The 18124-nt window shown below is 44.5% G+C and overlaps 1 protein-coding gene across 1 annotated transcript in view; it reads left to right on the top strand.

Annotated features, from left to right (window-relative positions):
• Nucleotides 1–16683, top strand: part of prmt3 (protein arginine methyltransferase 3) — a 50018-nt gene extending 33335 nt beyond the window's left edge. Inside the window, exons 14-16 of the mRNA XM_084018879.1 lie at nt 6469–6519; nt 7411–7498; nt 16461–16683. Coding sequence (XP_083875005.1) covers nt 6469–6519; nt 7411–7498; nt 16461–16570 — 249 coding nt within the window. The 3' untranslated portion in view covers nt 16571–16683. The remainder of the gene's footprint in view (nt 1–6468; nt 6520–7410; nt 7499–16460) is intronic.
• Nucleotides 16684–18124: the final 1441 nt, after the last annotated feature.

Genomic DNA, 18124 nt, shown 5'->3' with positions numbered 1-18124 from the left:
TCAGTGTCGGACGATGTCAGGAATAGACACGGGGCGACACGCACGTTTCATGTCACGGTGATCCGGCACAAAATCATTGCTGTTCACGATATTTTCCCTAAAAATATATATAAATACATATATATTTAAATACTTCGTTTTTTCTGTAATTTCTATTTCCCACTTCTCAATCATGATAAGAAGGAAGACATCCTTTTCAAGTTATGTGTGACTATATTCACGATTGTCCCGTAATGGAAATTCCCCACGATCAACTTATTATGAGCGTTTTTTTATCCCGATCTGCGATATATGTACTTACTCAGGGATAGTTCATGTTTTGTGATCGGTACTTTTGATCCTTTTGATGAATCTAACAGATCATTTCAAACATAAAAGATGATTCAACCCCCGACATATTCATGCATCGCTGTCCAAAGTCCAAATAAATCTTAAACCAGTGGATTTTCTAACGTTGCAATTCAATAACCCAAAGATAAAAAATAAATAATGAGTCATATAACACATACCATGACTCAGCTGAACCCTTGACTCGTGGTGTGTGTTAGTGGAGGTCAGCTTGACCAAAGACATCAACACCAGATCGTGTGTCCTCAGTGAGGGTCGGCTGCACCAAAGCATGGCGAGTGGTTTATGAGTCTATTTGGTGAGGTGCTGGCAGCCACCATAACCCCCCCCTCCCCAGCCATTCCCACCCCTACTACAGCCTCACCACTGCAGGCTCCGACACTGCACTGTGAGGAGTGATCCGTCTGTGGGAAAAGTCCATTGTGTCGGAGGAGCTTTGTGTGTGTGTGTGTGTGTGTGTGTGTGTGTGTGCCGCATCGTTACCGCACTGTCTGGCGTATTGGTTGAATGGATAATCAATAGGTGGTTATTATCTGGCCCGCGCTCCCCGGGTGAGGCTGGTGAATTTAATGGGATTTGTAAACGTCCTCTCATTTTTCCTGTCTTTTCTGCCCTGTAATTGAAAACATCCCGTTTTCTATATCTAGGATGTACGTCCAGTCATGTTCGGGGGCTCTGCAGCAAAACGGATGATTGGATCTCTCTGCTGTTTCCACTCACCCTCGCTCGGCCGTGCTGATATGCAACAGCATGCATACTGTGTGTGTCGTCATAACTTATGTATATGATTTATCATCCAGTCGTGCTGTAACACTCGATGCAGGTACTCCCGTGTAGATTATCCAACCTGCTCGCCCCCACGATTTACACACGGAGTGTTGACCTGCGGGGAATCAGGTGATGCTGCGATAAAGATACTGATCTGTAGTCAGTATTGGCTGCAGCTCCTCAGTAGTAGTTAAAGTTAGGATGTGTGAAGGGTAAACCGCTCCTGGACCAGTGCTCGGGGATCGGTGAGGGAGAGCTGCAGCGCCTGCTTTTGTTCTCCTGTCGACAGTCCATTCATCAGCTCAGCCTGCCTAACCTTGCATTAAATGAACAGCACAACCCCTGCGTCTGTGCCGTTCACACACACAAGACTAATCCTCGTTCTCGTGCTTTGTTTTTTTCTAATCCCTCCTTTCCTTGCTTCCCTTTTGACGTCTTGCATGCTCTGTGCCTTTTATACAGGATATATGTGTGCTGAAACTTCCATTTACACTCTGTACCCATCTTTTATACCCCGTTTTTTTGTTTTAGCCCCACAGCTCCATGATCCGTTGACATAAACTGTAGAACAGGTAGCAAAAAGTGCCTCCTCCCCTCCTGAAGGCTGGACATTATGTATGCGGATGGCGTTGCAGGAGAGAATACGTTTCTGTCTGTAATTAATTTCACCACTGCTGTCTCACTGCTGCTGAGGTAGCTACTGTAGCGCTGCAGAGGACCCTGCAATCCATCTCTCACCTGCTTTCCATCACATTTAAATGTGTGTGTGTGTGTGTGGGGAGGGGGGGTGGCCTTCTGGACTGACAGGGCAGGCACTCGTCAACTTCAAGGACAATTTTCAGCACATTAAGAAGGGGATCGTTAGTGGAAGAATCCACTCTTTAACTCTCAACAGTGTGAAGAATATAGCGTGCATTGCTAACATTGAAAGGTGCTACTAAATTGGCTGCGGTTTAATTGCATTGTGGGTATTGTAGTTGCCAGGTTTTGACAAGGAAGAAGAACACAACACATGAACAATATGGCTGGTTGTGTTGGATCACTCGTGATCTTTTTTTAAAAACCGTGAAACGGCCATCGTTCTACGCTCTAAATGCAATACGTCGGTGGAGTACTCCACCTACTTTATTTGTCTACTCCACCTTCTAATTTTCTCTTTGAACAACTCAACAGCAATGTATCTGACCAGAAATCGTGACCGGGTCAATATAATCCACAGACTTCACGAAGGAACTCCATATTGTTACTCAAAAGAGATCCATCACAGACGAGGCATCGAGCGGTGTGTAAACACTCAACTAAAAAACCCTTCCTTATCACCTTGTCATCCAACGTGAGCTCCATGCATCACTTTCAGCCACGCTGAAAAATGTGAGTCATCGCTATGAGGGATAGAAGTGGAACGTCCCAGATTATTGATACAGTATGAAAGTATAGTCAAACCTGCTCCTAACATCAGATAATCCTTCATTAGAAGATAATCCTCACCTCTTAACGGGGGATTCTGGTCCTAATCGAGCTGGATTACCCTCCTGTTTTTATTAGTCATCATAATACTGTGTTCTGTGTTTCTAATAGCCAGCACCTGGTGGAGGAGGGGCGTTCATGTGCGCGTGTACATGAGAGCGCCATTCCTAATTAGAAACGGAAAAACATGAACTAAACTAAATAAGCAAACGTGTGAATTAAACTAACACAGATGGAGATTGTTACACTTAGCAGACCATTGAAGGATGTTTTACTGCAGAGACTTAGGAGACAAAGACTTCAAAAAGCTTTAATGCAGCAGAGGTGTCACACGCTTGAGTTTGAGTTCAACCAAAAGTAAACTTGGAAAGTAAAATAGTCTAGAGAAAAAGCCCTGTAGCTCTGGGGCAATTAGCTACTTTCCTTTATCAATAGTGGCAGTCAATGAAGGTCTTGTCATGGTTGTCTCCGCGTTGCTGACAGCCGTGGGTTGTCTGTCTGTCTGTCTGTCTGTCTGTCTGTCTGTCTGTCTGTCTGTCAGGATCACAACCGTTTCAGAGCAACAGGTGTTCCACTTTAATGAGTGCCCGTGTTAGCTGGTGACTGCGGTGCGTCTGTGGTTGCTTAGTAACCTGTGTTAATGGTGGACGTAGGCTATAAACACAGATGAGTGTGCTTTTAAATTCCATCAGACATCATCGGTGTTTACAAACTATGATGAACGGTGATGTTTTGGGACAGACGTGGATGTGAACTGTATCCTCACTGGTTGGTGGAGTTAACATCCGTGAGGCTTTATCTGCAATATGGTGACTTGGACACAAACCAGCCGTGTTCACCAACGTGAGCAGAGAGCGTTAGAAACAGTGGAGAGTCTGCCGGGAAGCAGAGCGTGAAGTGGCTGCAGGGATTGGAACCCAATAGTCATAAAATAACTCCGTTTCCCTCCACCTTCACCGCCTCGACCAGCAGTCTGGTTTGCACAGCGTGAATCTGGACCTTCTCCAGCTGGTACAGTACAGTTGTGTGTTGGAGAGGCAGATCCGGGCTCCACCTCACCGGTGTGGCAGCGGGGGAGGGGGATTCACACCAACCCACCCGTGAGGTGGTCGTGCTTGAAGCCTCCACGCCTGGATAAACCCCATCAAAAGCGCATTAGGCCCTCTCTTCTCCCACAACCCCTCCCCCTCAGAGCCCCCCCCCTCCCCACATCGTATAATAGTATCTGGCCGGGCCACGCAGCTCGCTGACACACAGCCGGGCGAAAGGGGAGCGATGATGAATTGCTCCCTGTTGGTGTTATCCATGATGATAATTATTAATTTTCCCCCTGCTCCTCCCGGAGAATGGGGGCCGGAGAGCTGCCGTGTAGAGCCTCCTCCGCGGGCCGTCAGGAAGCCCACTGTCATCACTTATCACAGACAGAGCCGGGGCCCCGGGCTAATCGCTGATGAGAATGAAAAGCCCGTATTCTGATTCGTCCTGTGTGTGTGTGTGTGTGTGTGTGGATGTGTGTTCAAACCGAGGCCTTAATCTGTCAGGGTCTACAAAAATCCTCTGATACAACATAAAAACGCTGTTAAAATGACCATAAATTAGTGGAACACACATTTTAAACACAGGTTTGTGAGGGTGCAAAACTTTTAGATTCAGGGTTTATTATTCAAACACAAGACGACAACCGAGGCCACGTTTCATATGTTTTTATGTAATTAAATGTGATAGCAGCGTTGTCGTCAAGAGACCAAGACCATAGTGTCTTTGAGCTCATTGTTTTGGTTCTACAGCATTTACTGTTGACCTCATTCCCTGTTCTTCTACTCTGTAATGTTACTGTCCATGCATCGATGTTTGAGAGCAACAATCAGGAATGAAAATGAATAAAAATTGATGAATTCTTATCAAGCGACGGAAGCTGCAGCCGAACTCCTTTAACAGTTGAATAACAGCTTTTAGTTCCCATCTGGAGTTAAAGTTGATAAATCCTGCTGTACTGTTTCACCGGGTGTCGTAAAAGCAATCATTAAGTCCCTTCAAAAGGGAGTTTGATGAACTCCTCCATCAGCCCGGTTTAAATCAGCACCAAAGCCTCGGCTCGGTCCGTATCAGCCGTGAGTCATCGTGCTCTTTATTGCTCTTTCACATCTTTTGTGTTTTTCATGCATAGATTCCTCTCTTTTCAAATGTGACTTTAATGGAGCAGTGAGACGCCAAGCTTCTTTTTTTATTTATTTTTTATTTACACTCGCTGGCCTAAATTGTAATTGCCTGTCTGGCTGCCGTGTGAGAGTTGCACGTTGCACAAGTGACAATCAATCTCGCTTACGAGGCGTTGTCATCGGCGAGGCGCGATGACGATGATCTCTGCCTCCCCGGCTGAGAGAGGTGAATCCGCTCTGCCTGACGAGTAATTACGGCTAATTTCCTAATTACCTCAGTAGCGAGCGTCTCCGTGGCGTTCATTAAAAGCCATAATTGCATCGGGTTGACATGCTCTTTTATCCACTTTGGGTTCTTTTCTGCCGGTTTAGTTGTGAGCGAGCGTGCCGCCCCTGCCTGTCGGAGTCGATAAAGGTTGATTGAAGCCTCTGTGCGGGGAGTGTGTTGAACACGGCTTCTGACGGTATCGTGATTATCGAGTGTGTGTAGATGCATTATGAATAATAAAAAAACCCACATCTCCCATGGCCGGTTTTAAATCCAACGGGAGGCTGTGAACAGATGGTACTGTACACACAAATCAATAACAAAAAGAAGGAAAGAGGAGGCTTCCCAGCTTTCAAATGATGCTTCAGCCTCTCTCCTTCCTCTTCAACATTCCCTCTCTCTTTCCTCTGTCCCTCTCCTTCCCCCTTCCCCTCTCCTCCCATTGATTCGCCTCTTCTTTGTCTCACAGAGCTGGCCTCCAAGTTGTCAGCTGCGTCAGGATTAAAAGCTATTAGTTCTGCATCATTGCCACTACAAGTGCGCTCCTGAGATTGATAGAGTGCCTCTCTTCTTCCAGTGAGGGGGGGGAATGGGAGGAAAACAAGCCCGGGGGTGTTTTTTTTTTACCCCACATATCTGACAACGGTCACCTACAGGCACTCTGGCCCTGGACTTTCCCTCAGTTTGCTGTGGGTTTCACTCTCATAGCTCTGTTCCTCCATATCTGCAGACAGTGTATTCATTTCCATGCAGCCACTTTGTGAATTGAAAAGGAAGGAAAAGAAACATTTCTGGTCACAAAGACCTTTTATGAAGCTTCAGACAGGCTGGTTTCTTCTTCTTTGTTTTGCAAAAGAGCAGAGATTCGTCGCCTAATTTCCTTTTCGACACACCTTCATACTCAGCTATCCAAAAAACACATTTGGTGTGTATTTTCCTGTGCTTTTCACATTGCTGCAACACTGTCACCGAAATAGCCACCTTTGCTAATTTCCCGTTTTTTTAATTTTTTTTTATAAATTGTCAGCAATTTCCCCTCGATGTCGTCGGCGGCTGCCTCATAATGTGTTTCTTTTGTCCGGTGACAAGTCTCCCAGATGAGGGGAGGGAGGGTGGGGGGGGCTGCTGTTGACTCAGCCTGAAGGAGAAACCCAGTTTGGTTTTGAGAGGAAGGAGAGCTATCGATAACCCACTCTCTGTAACAGGGTAGCACGCAAACTCATCACAGTGTTTATCTCCCGTCCTGTAAAGATAACTGTAAATATTCAAACAGTTTGCTTTTTACTGCCGTGCTCACAAACACAGCAGCTCCCCATTTCATTCAGCGTATCTTGCTCATTAAAAACCCAGAGACTTGTTCTGCCTCGGCTCGGCTCGTCAGAGTTGCAGCGTCGTCAAACAAATCCAGGGGTTTATTGTACTGTCACATTCTAACACGCCCCTCATATTTCATTGCAGGCAATTGTGGGCTACTTTGACATTTTCTTTGACAAAGGCTGCGGCAACAAGGTAAGCGGCAGCGGCAACAGCCAAGACCATTTAACGGAAACTCAATTATGTTCACGCTTAAGCGTGTCCCTCCTCCCCGAGGCGTTCGCTGGCAATCGACGGGCGTCGGAGCCGACTGCTGATATAAGCACTTACCCAGCAGAGCCGGCCAGTTGGAACCGCCGATGCCAAGCTCTGTGAGCAGCACAGATATGCCTTTTGATTGCACTTCCTATTGTACCTGAGACTCAGACTGCATGCTGTGGATGGTCCAGTAAGATGTCCACCTCCACACGTTTGCTTTCTGGACACGCTGCAGTGGGGTCTAGTTTATAATGCACACTAAGCTTTAAATGGAGGGGAGTTACTGTAACAGAAACGATGAAATAGAAAATTGGTTCCTTAAATCCAAACAAGACTCCTCCAGCACCTCCAGTAAGTTTGAGTCCTTACAGTTTTATAAGATGAGATAAGATAGTCCTTTATTTGTCCCGCAGTGGGGAAATTTACAGCGTTACAGCAGCAAGACAGTAAAGATAAGGATAATAAATAATAAACATGCATTAACAAGAAAAGTACAATATAAAAAAGATATTAACACTAAGGCTATCTAAAGAAAGTTAAATAGAGTTGAATGTATGGTGTACATAATAGACAATTTCCAGAATATATACAGGATATTATTATTGTCAACTTTTAAAATGTATTGCTCTTACGGGTATGGACTTGCATTAAATTAATGAATTTGAATTGTTTCCAGTAAGCCAACATTAGTATTGCGCATTGCTTTTACCAAAACATATTCTGCATTTCTATTAAAAGTAGATTTCAACATCCAAAAGGTTTGCTTCGTGAAAAAGTGTACCGGAGCACCGGTTTGTGATATTGATGCTCCTTTGTTTTTGACACCAGGTGATGTTCTCCACGGGTCCTCGGGACACAAAGACGCACTGGAAACAGACCATCTTCCTCCTGGAGAAGCCTTTCTCTGTCCAAGCAGGTCAGTGTTTTGTAGTTTTCTGTTTACACGAGCCATGATGTTCTTGTGTCAGCTCTCATGTACATTTCCCGGTAGCTGAGAAGAGTTTACATGCGTGGTTAAGTTCCATTCTGAGCTTCACTTAGGTGCGTATCGTAGGGGTCTACTTTCTCTCCGTGCCGCGGGCCTCGGCGGCGTGTCACAGCGAGCCGCGGCAGATAACCGGGCTGCGGTGGAGATGTATTCAGGCTGGTTGACACCCGTTATCTGTCACCCACAGAGACAGCCGGGGATCAAAACAAATCACACTCAGCCATCGCAGACGGCGTGTAAAACTTCATCTGATAGCCGGGTTGCGGGCCTCTGAATCACGACTCGCTACGGGAGGAGCGCTTTGTAACTGACCGCTGGAATATTTATATAATATTTAATCAGCAGATTAAAGTACCGTTTACCTGCTGCAGCATAAATGTTCTCTGAAATAACTTTCTGTGGGTTAAAACACAGCAGATCATATAGCTTCTGTTGGTGTTGTTGATGTACAATGAAACTGTCATCAAGCAGCCATGACTAACTTTATTATTTTTACCATATAAATCAGCTTTGGCATTTTCAAACTTATGGGTTAGACACAAAAATGAACAGTCAATTCAAATAAATAAATATGACAATAACCAGAAAACCTTGTTCTTATAAAGACGTACTTCACTGTCGGTATTAAAGTCCAGTTTGTGAAATCAAGTCAATTCTCTATTCATCTTAAAGTTGATAACTAACCCAATTAAGTTCACTGGTCATGTGATCTCTAGCTTTTGATGGCTAATATATACTAAACTGATATTGTAGTTATATTATATCTTCTAGTGTATCTTCTGTACTAATAGGAATTTCAAAAAAGCAATAACTAGGAGGCCAAATTAAAAACTGACATCTTATCCTGGCTTTTCATCCTGGAGACCTTTTCACCTCCAACAAAGGTTCCTCCATCCGTTCAGCCATAGTGATGCTACTCATACTCAGTCCTGTTTATTCCAAAGATAAGGAAACACAGCATTTATCCCAGCTTCCTGAGTGGTTTGGGTCAGTAAATGTTAAAGCTTTAATACATTTTACCCTTTTGTTATTGGTTCTGGTGTATTGAATCATAGCAAACAAATGCATAATGATCATTTTTCTGTTACCGACGCGCTCCGTCATTATATATGAGAGAGTCTGTGTGTGTCAGCGTCTGTGCTATCATAATGGGAATCGCAGATGTGTCCGCCGATGTGGGGATGGATGAGCCCGGCGGCCAGCTGTCCACCCGCTGACCAGATATTAGATGGGAGTCTACTGTAATAAATGACCCGCGGAGGGGCCGAGGCGCTTGACGTCCGGCGGGGGCTCTTTAGCCGCGCTCGGAGCCAGGACGATAACAACTTCAAAAACCTTCTGACGCTGCTCAAACGCTATCGCCGGGTCAGATAATGAGCCGAGGACGAGAGCCGAGCTGCCGGAGTGGGGAAAGGATTCGGTTATCTGGTGCAGGATGTCGGGGCTTCTTTGGCTGTTTGACCGGAGCGGAGGAACGTAATGAATGCAGATGAATGGTGATGTTGGACTAATGTCAGATAGCCCGCCAAACGAGGGAATGTCTTTTAGAAGTTGAGTTTCAGACACTTCACAGAATCTATGGCAGCATTGCACCTGTTCAAGCAGCTTACAGTGGATCAATACTTTACTAAGACACTCAGTGTTGTTTTTTTCTATTGATTTGTCCCCAGTTTATAAGCACATCACACAAGTAGACCTCTTCATCTGGTCTTCAGCGTGTTTTGTCCCTTTTCAGGGGCACAAACTGAACAACTAAACATTTAATTCTAACTTAAAAAGCCTTTAAGCACCACCATGCTGAATGCTGCCCTTGTTCAGTGACAGCATTCAGCATGGTGGTGCTTAAAGCTGTCACTGAACAAGGGCAGCATTCAGCATGGTGGTGCTGAATGCTGCCCTTGTTCAGTGACAGGATATCTGGGAAGAGTGGATTAAAACTACTCAACTTGCCCATGTTTTATCTTGCTTTTTGCTCTCAAACTTGTGGCGATACATGATTGGAGTTTTTGCTCACCTCCTCTCTCACGCCACCCGACTAAACAGTTTCCAGGATAATGGAATCGCTCCCTCGCACATCAGCTCGTGAACTTTTGTCTTAACTCGGCAGCGATGAGAAGTTGGAAGTTAAGTTTATTTATAGAGCACATCTCAAGTTTAGTTGTGCCTCAATGACCTTTTTGCCTTTGCCAACATTTCGGCCAAAGCTTCCATTTAGACGAGAGGAATATTAAAATCTCATGTGAAGATTGCCATAACAGTTACTGAGCACATTAATACTCCCAGGAAGATTTCCGTTTCAGACCCTCCATTAGTGCTACAGCTCCAAATCCACCAACTTTCCCCCGGTTCTCTGTCAAATCTAGAGATATTCAGGTTGGGTCGTTGGAAACACTAAACTGTCAGAAGGTTGGTGACCTGTGTAGGTCATTGCTGCCAAAGGCTTCTGCCCGTTTCATGGGTATGAATAATGGATAAATGGATGATTCCTTAATCCACATGCAGATTGACCATGATTTAGATTTCCCTGACCCTGAGAACAAACTTTCACTTCAAGCCCCGTTACTGGGACGAGGCTCACGATAGTCAGATCAATAGATTGCTGTTTGTAGCGTGTAATAAACATGTTTAATGTCATAATACTTAAAAGTCTGTTGTGTATAAAAATGCCAGCCTGGTCTCCTAAATATTGTGTTCCCATATCCAATGAAACAGCATTATCTCGTACTTTTGGAGGGAAACATATTTTTACGTTTGTCCGACCTCGATCCGGCCAGACTGGAGGAAGCTTTGCACCTTTTTGGATTAAACTAGCTCCCGTTGGGCGTCATTGGTAGGATCATTCCTTTCCGACACAAGAGCAACCTGCGTTATTGTCCATCCATTGCGATATTGAAAAGTGATGTGCCAATTATTTTACTTGTTTGTTTATTTCTTGTTTTTTTCCCCGAATGGAAATTCAGACCAATAGAGTTGTAATGCTGGTGTGAAAACGCCCTTAAATTACATAACGTACAACGTAACGTACAACGTTACGTACAACGTAACGTACAACGTAACGTACAATGTAACGTACAAAGTAACGTACAATGTAACGTACAAAGTAACGTACAACGTTACATACAAAGTAACAAACAACGTAACATACAACGTAATGAACAACGTAACGAACAACGTAACATACCATGTTGCATACAACGTAACGTACAATGTAACGTACTTTTTAAATTTCTAACCAAACTATGATGTTTTACTCAAAGAAACAATGTTGTTCTGGTGCCTAAATATAAGGAAGTAATACAAGTACGGTAATACCAGTACGGTAATACCAACGTTAACCACTTAATACTGTGATTGTAATCCAGGAGAATATATGTTACCACATAGAACCTAAAACATAAAGTTTATGGAACTGTAATTTTATTGGAGGGGTTGCAAAGGTCGTCTTACAAACACATCTGAGCTCATAGTTTCATGTTAGCCTCAGAACCAGCTGTAGTCCAGACTTAAACCTGAGATGAAGGGTGTAAACATCAGTCTGTGCTTTCCTACGTGAACCAAGCCGAGTATGAGGAGGAGGAGGAGGAAGAAGGAGGAGGAAGAAGGAGGAGGAGGAGGAGGAAGAAGGAGGAGGAGGAGGAGGAGGAAGCTTGTGAGCTGAGGGAGTGAGGGTTGTGTATTCGATGTGCTCGCTCCACCCCGGCACCCTGACGGTCCCCAGCCTCCTCCAGGGGCTGTAAACCAGAAATTGAGTTTTTAACAGCATTCCGGCTGCTTTCACTCCTATGGTGTACTTTTACAACACACACACACACACACACACACACACACACACACACACACACACTGCTCCTTTTACACACTGTAACTCACAAGAATACTTGAATGCTTCCATACTAAAAATCCCCTCCGGCTGGAAGAGAGAAAACTTTCTAAAGTCACCTTGAAGATGACAAAACTCTCTCTCTCTCTCTCACACACACACACACACACACACACACACACACAGCGGCCTCTCCTCCCGGGTGTGTTGACTCTCGGCTCTGATCGGCTGAAGTGAGAGCCCGAGCGTAAACATCCAGCGGTTTGTTTTAATGCCGACTGTGTCTGCGGTGATTTATCACGGCGAGAGACTGAATCCTATTTGATGTGTTTGTACGAGTGCAGCAGTAATTAACTCTGAGGCTGCGCTTCTTCTGGTGGGAGGTGCCGGCAGAGAGAGAGAGAGAGAGAGAGAGAGAGAGGGAATGGGAGAGAGAGCACGCAGCAGGCTGGAACAAAACATCCCTGCAAATCCTCTCGGCTGGCAGCGTAATAAATTAAACAGCGAATCATTTGTCATGCTCCGGTGTGTTTGTGTAGCTCCAGTATTGAAGAGGAGGGGTTCTTTTTTTCACAGCTTTACCTCCTTAATGTACCCAGAAAAAAGGAGGTCACTTTTTTTTGTGTAAGAAAGTCCCATGATCCTCAAGGTGAGGCGTTGGCCTGGTTACCTGCGCCCATGGGCGTTTGTTCTCATCTGGACTTTCATTGGACGGCTGCAGGATTTTTTTTGTTTTTTTGTTCCCACCCACTTTCACCCGAGTGGTGTCATAGCTCTTCTAAACCTCCTCTTCCCCTCCGCCCTCGCCGTCCTGGATCACTCACGCACTCAACCCCGTCCCCTCTTTTGAACTCGGAGAAAAGGTCCTTGAGCTGTCGAACGGTGGCCGACCTTCAGGTTCTCCGTGGCTGTAATTCAACACACCACCGCTCGGCGTATACCGCCCATCAGCTCGGCAGCTTAGCTATGCACTGAACGGGAAAGGCCCGAGAAGCAGAACATGAAGGTAGACTCGAGCAAGAGGGAGGATGTCAGGGAGATGTGGCTGAAATGTGGCCGCTAGCATCACTGCAGTGTCTGCAGCATCTCATCCCAACATCCATCCCCCCTTTTACAGCAAGAACATTTGTTTCTCCTCCACTTTTTCCAGGGATTATTAGTTGAATCCACCATCAGATCTATTTAGATCCCCGATATGAGCAGAATTTGTATGACTTGACTTCTTATATCATCACAGAAATAAATAGGTAAGCTGCCTTTGTTCTGATGTATATATAGTTACACTTCTATTAGAATGGGAGATGGGCACATGGCAGTAAGGCATGGAAGAAAACTGCTGTTGATAGAATGATAATGGAAATAGTTCTAGGTATGTAGATGGGGTACATGTGGATGGACAGGCCTTTGTAAAGTGGAAGATCCTACAGAAATGTATATTGGGCCCCTAGAAGTGAAGATGGGGGTCTGTAAGGATTTAACATTTTGAATATCTTACTTTTACTGTTTATGCAAAAAACAAAAATTGAAAAAAAAAATGTTTGTTTGTAAATCTATCTTTTTCCAATTAAAAAAAGAAAGAAAACAAGATCCACCTTCACTTTGGACACACAGTTTGAGTGAATCCATACCACTGAAGAACATATAGTATATTTCAGTGAAAATACACATAAAATAAGAGCCTTAGTGTTGGAAGTGCTCGTCTACTGGAGCTGCTGTAGGAGTTAAATGTTTCCAATGTAGACGACGGCGGTTTAAATGAAGCACTAATGTGAGCGGTGTGTTTCCAGTGTAATTTCATGGGGGAAGGCGTCGTCGGGGGTTTCTGCCGGCCCCGGTTGTGCTTAATGACACTGGCATGTTGATGTACGACGTGGTGGCCAAAGCCCGGCTCCCTTCCCCGACTCATTTCCACACATGGTTAACTCTTTCTCCCGGCATGGCGGTGGCCAGTTTACTGAAGCCTCTTCCGTGGGGAGCTCCGTCTGACTGATCGCCGTAGTGGCAGGAACGTTTCGGCCGCTGGATGTTTGTCTGTTTCGGTGCTTTAATGTGAAACGCGAGGGCTTCGTCGGGCCGTTTTTCTGCAACGTTACGTTGAAGTGCAAACGTCTTGGGTCCCACGAAAGGTCAAGCAATTATTCCTTTAACCTTTATCGGCCTTTTGCCAACTTGAGTTTGACTGCAGCCATCCGCTGCCTCCCATGAGCACCAGAGTAGCTTTTACCAGATCTTAGCTAGTCTCTTTCCTACAGAATAAAAGAAAGTGTTTGTGTTTTGGGGCATTCTTGACCTCAGCTAGTGCTTAGCCACACAGGAAACACAACCAGACGTGTGTCTGTGACCTTCTCTGTTCCAGTTGGGTTGTCTTGCGTCCATAGTGGCGACCAGTTCATTAAGTTGGTGATGGATGGGAGGACTGGCAGCATCCTTTACCAGCCGTGCAACTTTTCTACCTGAGATGCTGCTGGTCAAGCCTCGGACAGCCAGAAAGCCAGAAATCAAACCATTCACATTGATTAGGACTTTAAAGGGAACATATCAAGGAAAACTCACTTTTTCAAGCTTGTGCACAAACATTAGGGTGTCTGGAGCACCGACAGACCCACTAACTATGAAATCAGACAGACCAGTTTGTTGTTTCTTGGGGCTGCCGAGGGATTCAGATTTGACTCCCCTTCCTATTTCACATGCAGGATCTTTATGTCCGCCCACAGCTTCAGAACTACGTTTGCAAAGGTGCGCATTATCTCACAAACCAACCGGAGCAGACTTGGCCTTGTCAGGAGGGGGGTCTTAAAGAGACAGGGATTTAAAGGGAGCGTTTTAGATAGAGGGTGAATACAAGTAGAAACCCAAAATACAAGTGAACAGCATGATATTTCCTCTTGAACTGAGCTCTCAGCTTTTTAGGAAGTTCAGCCAAAACTTTTGTCTACTGAAAGTCCTTCACAAAGTCATTATATCTATTAAGATAACTCACCATTTCTGGCCAGCAAAAAGTGAGTTAATGCTGCGTCAAGACTCCTTATCAGAACGAGGAAGAGAGATCTCAGTATCGTCTTCACGATCGATTGCGATACTTTTCTAATTTCCCTCAATGCTGTGGCTCTTAGTTAGAATTCCTTGATCGTTGGGCAGATCCCTCTTGGGACTAAAGGGGTCATCATGCCGAGGCCCTGTTTCAGAGTATCTGCCATTCTTGAGTCCCAGTTGTTGTTTGCTTTAATAGACTTTTTTAATTAGCGTTGACGATTCTGCGATCTCTGAACCCGTCGGCTATCGGTCTGACAACACCGACAGAAGGACTTTCTATTCAGCGCCCAAATCCTCACTGCAGTGGACTTCCAGACCCGTAGAGCGGCGCCATCCGTTGGCATGGTAACGAGAGAGACGTGACAGCAGTGATGGCGAACGCTTTGATGGAGAAAGTGCCACAGTCAGCGATTTTTTTTTTCTTGTCCTCCTCTAACCTCCAGCGATGGGGGGGGGGGCTTGTTTGCCGTGTGGGTAAACATTCATTTACCTCCAGCAGTCAAACGTGAAGTTAATCAGAGTGATTATGCGTCATAATCATCGGCGTCTTCTCCCGCTCGCTCGTGCGTCGTACTGTAAACTTCCTCCTCGCCGCCATCTGGAGGGTTTCCAGCACACACACACACACACACACACACACACACACACACACATGCACACTCTTTGCTTATTAACATACATTAAAACCACATTGCGTTAACACACATCATCCTTTCCTTGAAGCTCCTGCTGCAGAGGCCTGAGCTCAGCAGCCGCAGGGCGTCGGGAGGATCTCTGCTTTAAGAGCACTTATTCATTCCTCTTTTTTATTATGAACACGCTGATCGATGTCGTCCACCTTGCGACGTGTTTCTTCTTTAAGACTCTGATGTGAAGGCGCCGACGTTACCGAGGACGGTTATCAGGCGGGAATCATGTACTTGAGTTTTCTCAAAGGTGAACAAAACCCAAGCACTTACACTCAAACAACCTAAAAACACGATTCACTTCAGACACGTGGAAATAAAGTACCAACGGGTTTCAAGGAGAGAGAGAACGTGTATTCATCCGCAGCTGAAAGTAGTCCCAGCCACGTGTGAGTGATGCTGAAGCCTACAGTGCCCAGCTGTGACCGAGCCTTTTTATGTGAACCGTTGTTTTTAATCCTTTCAGTTGGAGCCATGAGGCTTGGGGTTGTTATTGTTTCTATAGATTTCACCTCCAGCTCAATGTGTTGGACTATGAACTGCACAGAAGGCCAGTTATACTCATAATTTCCTTTTGAAGCAGTTGCCGTGGATACGGACTCAACAGTCCGCTGAGTTACAGCAGGAGGTCCCCAAAAAAATCATCCCAAACCTTTTTTCTTCTAAACATTTAAAATGTCCAAAGATACACATTAATATGATTTAAAACATCTAATAAGCACATTTAAATGTTATTTATTGTGCTAATGTGACCTTGTGATGTAGAAATACCCATATAGAAGTACAATATGTTCTATAATTATATGAATCTGTCAACAATTATTATTTTAATGGCTTAGATTTGTATACCTCATTACAAAGTACCTTATTTATGCCACTATAGGCTGGACTATACTTCATTATTAGCCTGGTTTAACACAAGTTTATATGATATATAATAGGGGGTCCCTCCGCTGGGTCTCTATCAGCCTTGGGGGTCCTCGGCCTGAAAACGTCTTTATATGGCCTGCGTACAGTATTTCCTATTCTTTCTCTTGGTCTCAGACTGAGAATGTATATATATTTTCAGTTCTGTGGGCCTCCCGCCATTAGAAACGCCGACTGGAAGCCTTCAGAAAACCAACTCTTCCCTCCGTCTTGCAGTCTCTGCATCGAGGTTTTATTGTCGAGTGTCTTGAGAAACGTTGGTGTGAAGAAGAAGAAACCTTTGATTTGAAAAGCCTTGACAGGATTTTGCCTGAAGTTTGTTTTGAGCTGAACAAAAATCCTGCTTTTGATTTCCACGTTTTCCATGATCGCACCTTTAAAAAGGACCGAAACCAGCTGACATGAGGATGTTTTGTGTCTTCAGGGGAGGAGCTCCGAGGAAAGATCAGCGTCCGTAAACACAAGAGGGACCCCCGCTCCCTGTTGGTCACCTTTGACCTCTGCGACAGGAAGCTGACATACTGCCTGCAGTAACGCCAGCCGTCGCATGGGACAACACACTTTTTGACCTTTGATGCGTTCACGGCGGATTTAGATGTTTTGAATTTTGTTTCTGTGCCTTGTTATAATAAAAAAACATCACGTTAAACAAAGTTGTCCTCCTTGTTTTAATGAATACAGGAACTTTTTATTCTTTGTTTCAAGGGCATTTCAAGTCTGGTTTTATTTATATGGCTCAGTATCATAAATCATAAATTTGCCTGAGGGGGTTTTACAATCCGTCTCCTTTTTTTTCGACCCTGGCTTTCTTAAATCTTAAATAAAACCATTTAAACGGGAAACGTCGGTGCAGGAATATGAAGATCGTTTATCTGAGTTTTCAGACCTGCAAAATTACCAAAACCATCCTGACTCCGTGGTTCCAACCAAACTCATCATCTTCATTTACCTCCGTTCTTCGTTACTTTGAGCTGCATGGGAGTTTCCTGGACGATGCAAACATGAAGTTCAGCTTTAGTAATCTGTGAGGAAGAGGAGGAAGAGGAGAGGATTCCTGCCCATTCTGTGACCTTTCTGCTTTATATTAATACAGTCCGGCTGATCTGTTGGAATCTTTAAAAGGCCGCCAGTCATTTACAATAGTCAGTACTTAATCAGTTTTACTTTGTCAGTCAGTTTTTGGCTCATTCATAAGGAAACGTGTTCATCACATAAAAAGTGATTTGCAGCATTTTGTTTAACTTTGCTTAATGAATTCATACTTTGTCTTTAGATGCAGCTTTTATTTATAGGGCCTTTATTTGGGTTGGATCATCAAACTATATTGTCCCTAAAAAACGAGCTTAAGGACACGTGCTTCATTTATTATTATTATTATTATTATTATTATTATTATTTATTTATTTATTTTTGGACAGCTGGAACACGCGCCGTTCAAGACCAGTCATCAAAGGAGTATAAGAGTGTGTTGGAGGTTGAATAAATCCCCCGAATTTAAGCGGCTCGGTCACCCAGGACTGATGATGATGATGATGATGATGATGATGATGATGAGCAGCCCCTGGGTGACCACCTCCTCTGAATCACTGCTTTCCAGGCGCTTCAGACGGATGCGGTTCTTATCACTCACGCGCCAGTGGGAGTGATCAATTAATTACACGAGCTCGTGTAATTAACGAGCACGAGCAGAGAAACCCCTCCGCGTGGCTGTCGGCTCGGCTCCCGATCACGGCTTACTCTCTAAATACGAACTGATTGTTAAAAAAAACAAAAAAAACATAGCAACCACGTGTTTTTTTTATTTTTTTTGTGGACATTCCGTCATAGATACAAAACCACGTGGTATTTATTTGTAAAACTACCACGTTGTGCCGCTACTTTGAATGAAAGATTTAAAATCATCATCATAAGAATAAGAAAGACATATATATATATAAGATGTGTTGGTATGACGTGTGAGGTGCTGCGCGCGCAGTCCGCGTGTTCAGCGGACTCTGGAAGACGAGCAGAAATCAATTACAATTATTCTCTGTTGACAATGCAATTAAAGGGAAGGTGGCGGCTAATGCTGCCTCTTATCTGGAGACG

The sequence above is a fragment of the Eutrigla gurnardus genome (genome assembly GCF_963514095.1).
Source record: "Eutrigla gurnardus genome assembly, chromosome: 1".
NCBI lineage: Eukaryota > Metazoa > Chordata > Actinopteri > Perciformes > Triglidae > Eutrigla > Eutrigla gurnardus.
This window is presented reverse-complemented; position numbering and strand designations above follow the sequence as displayed.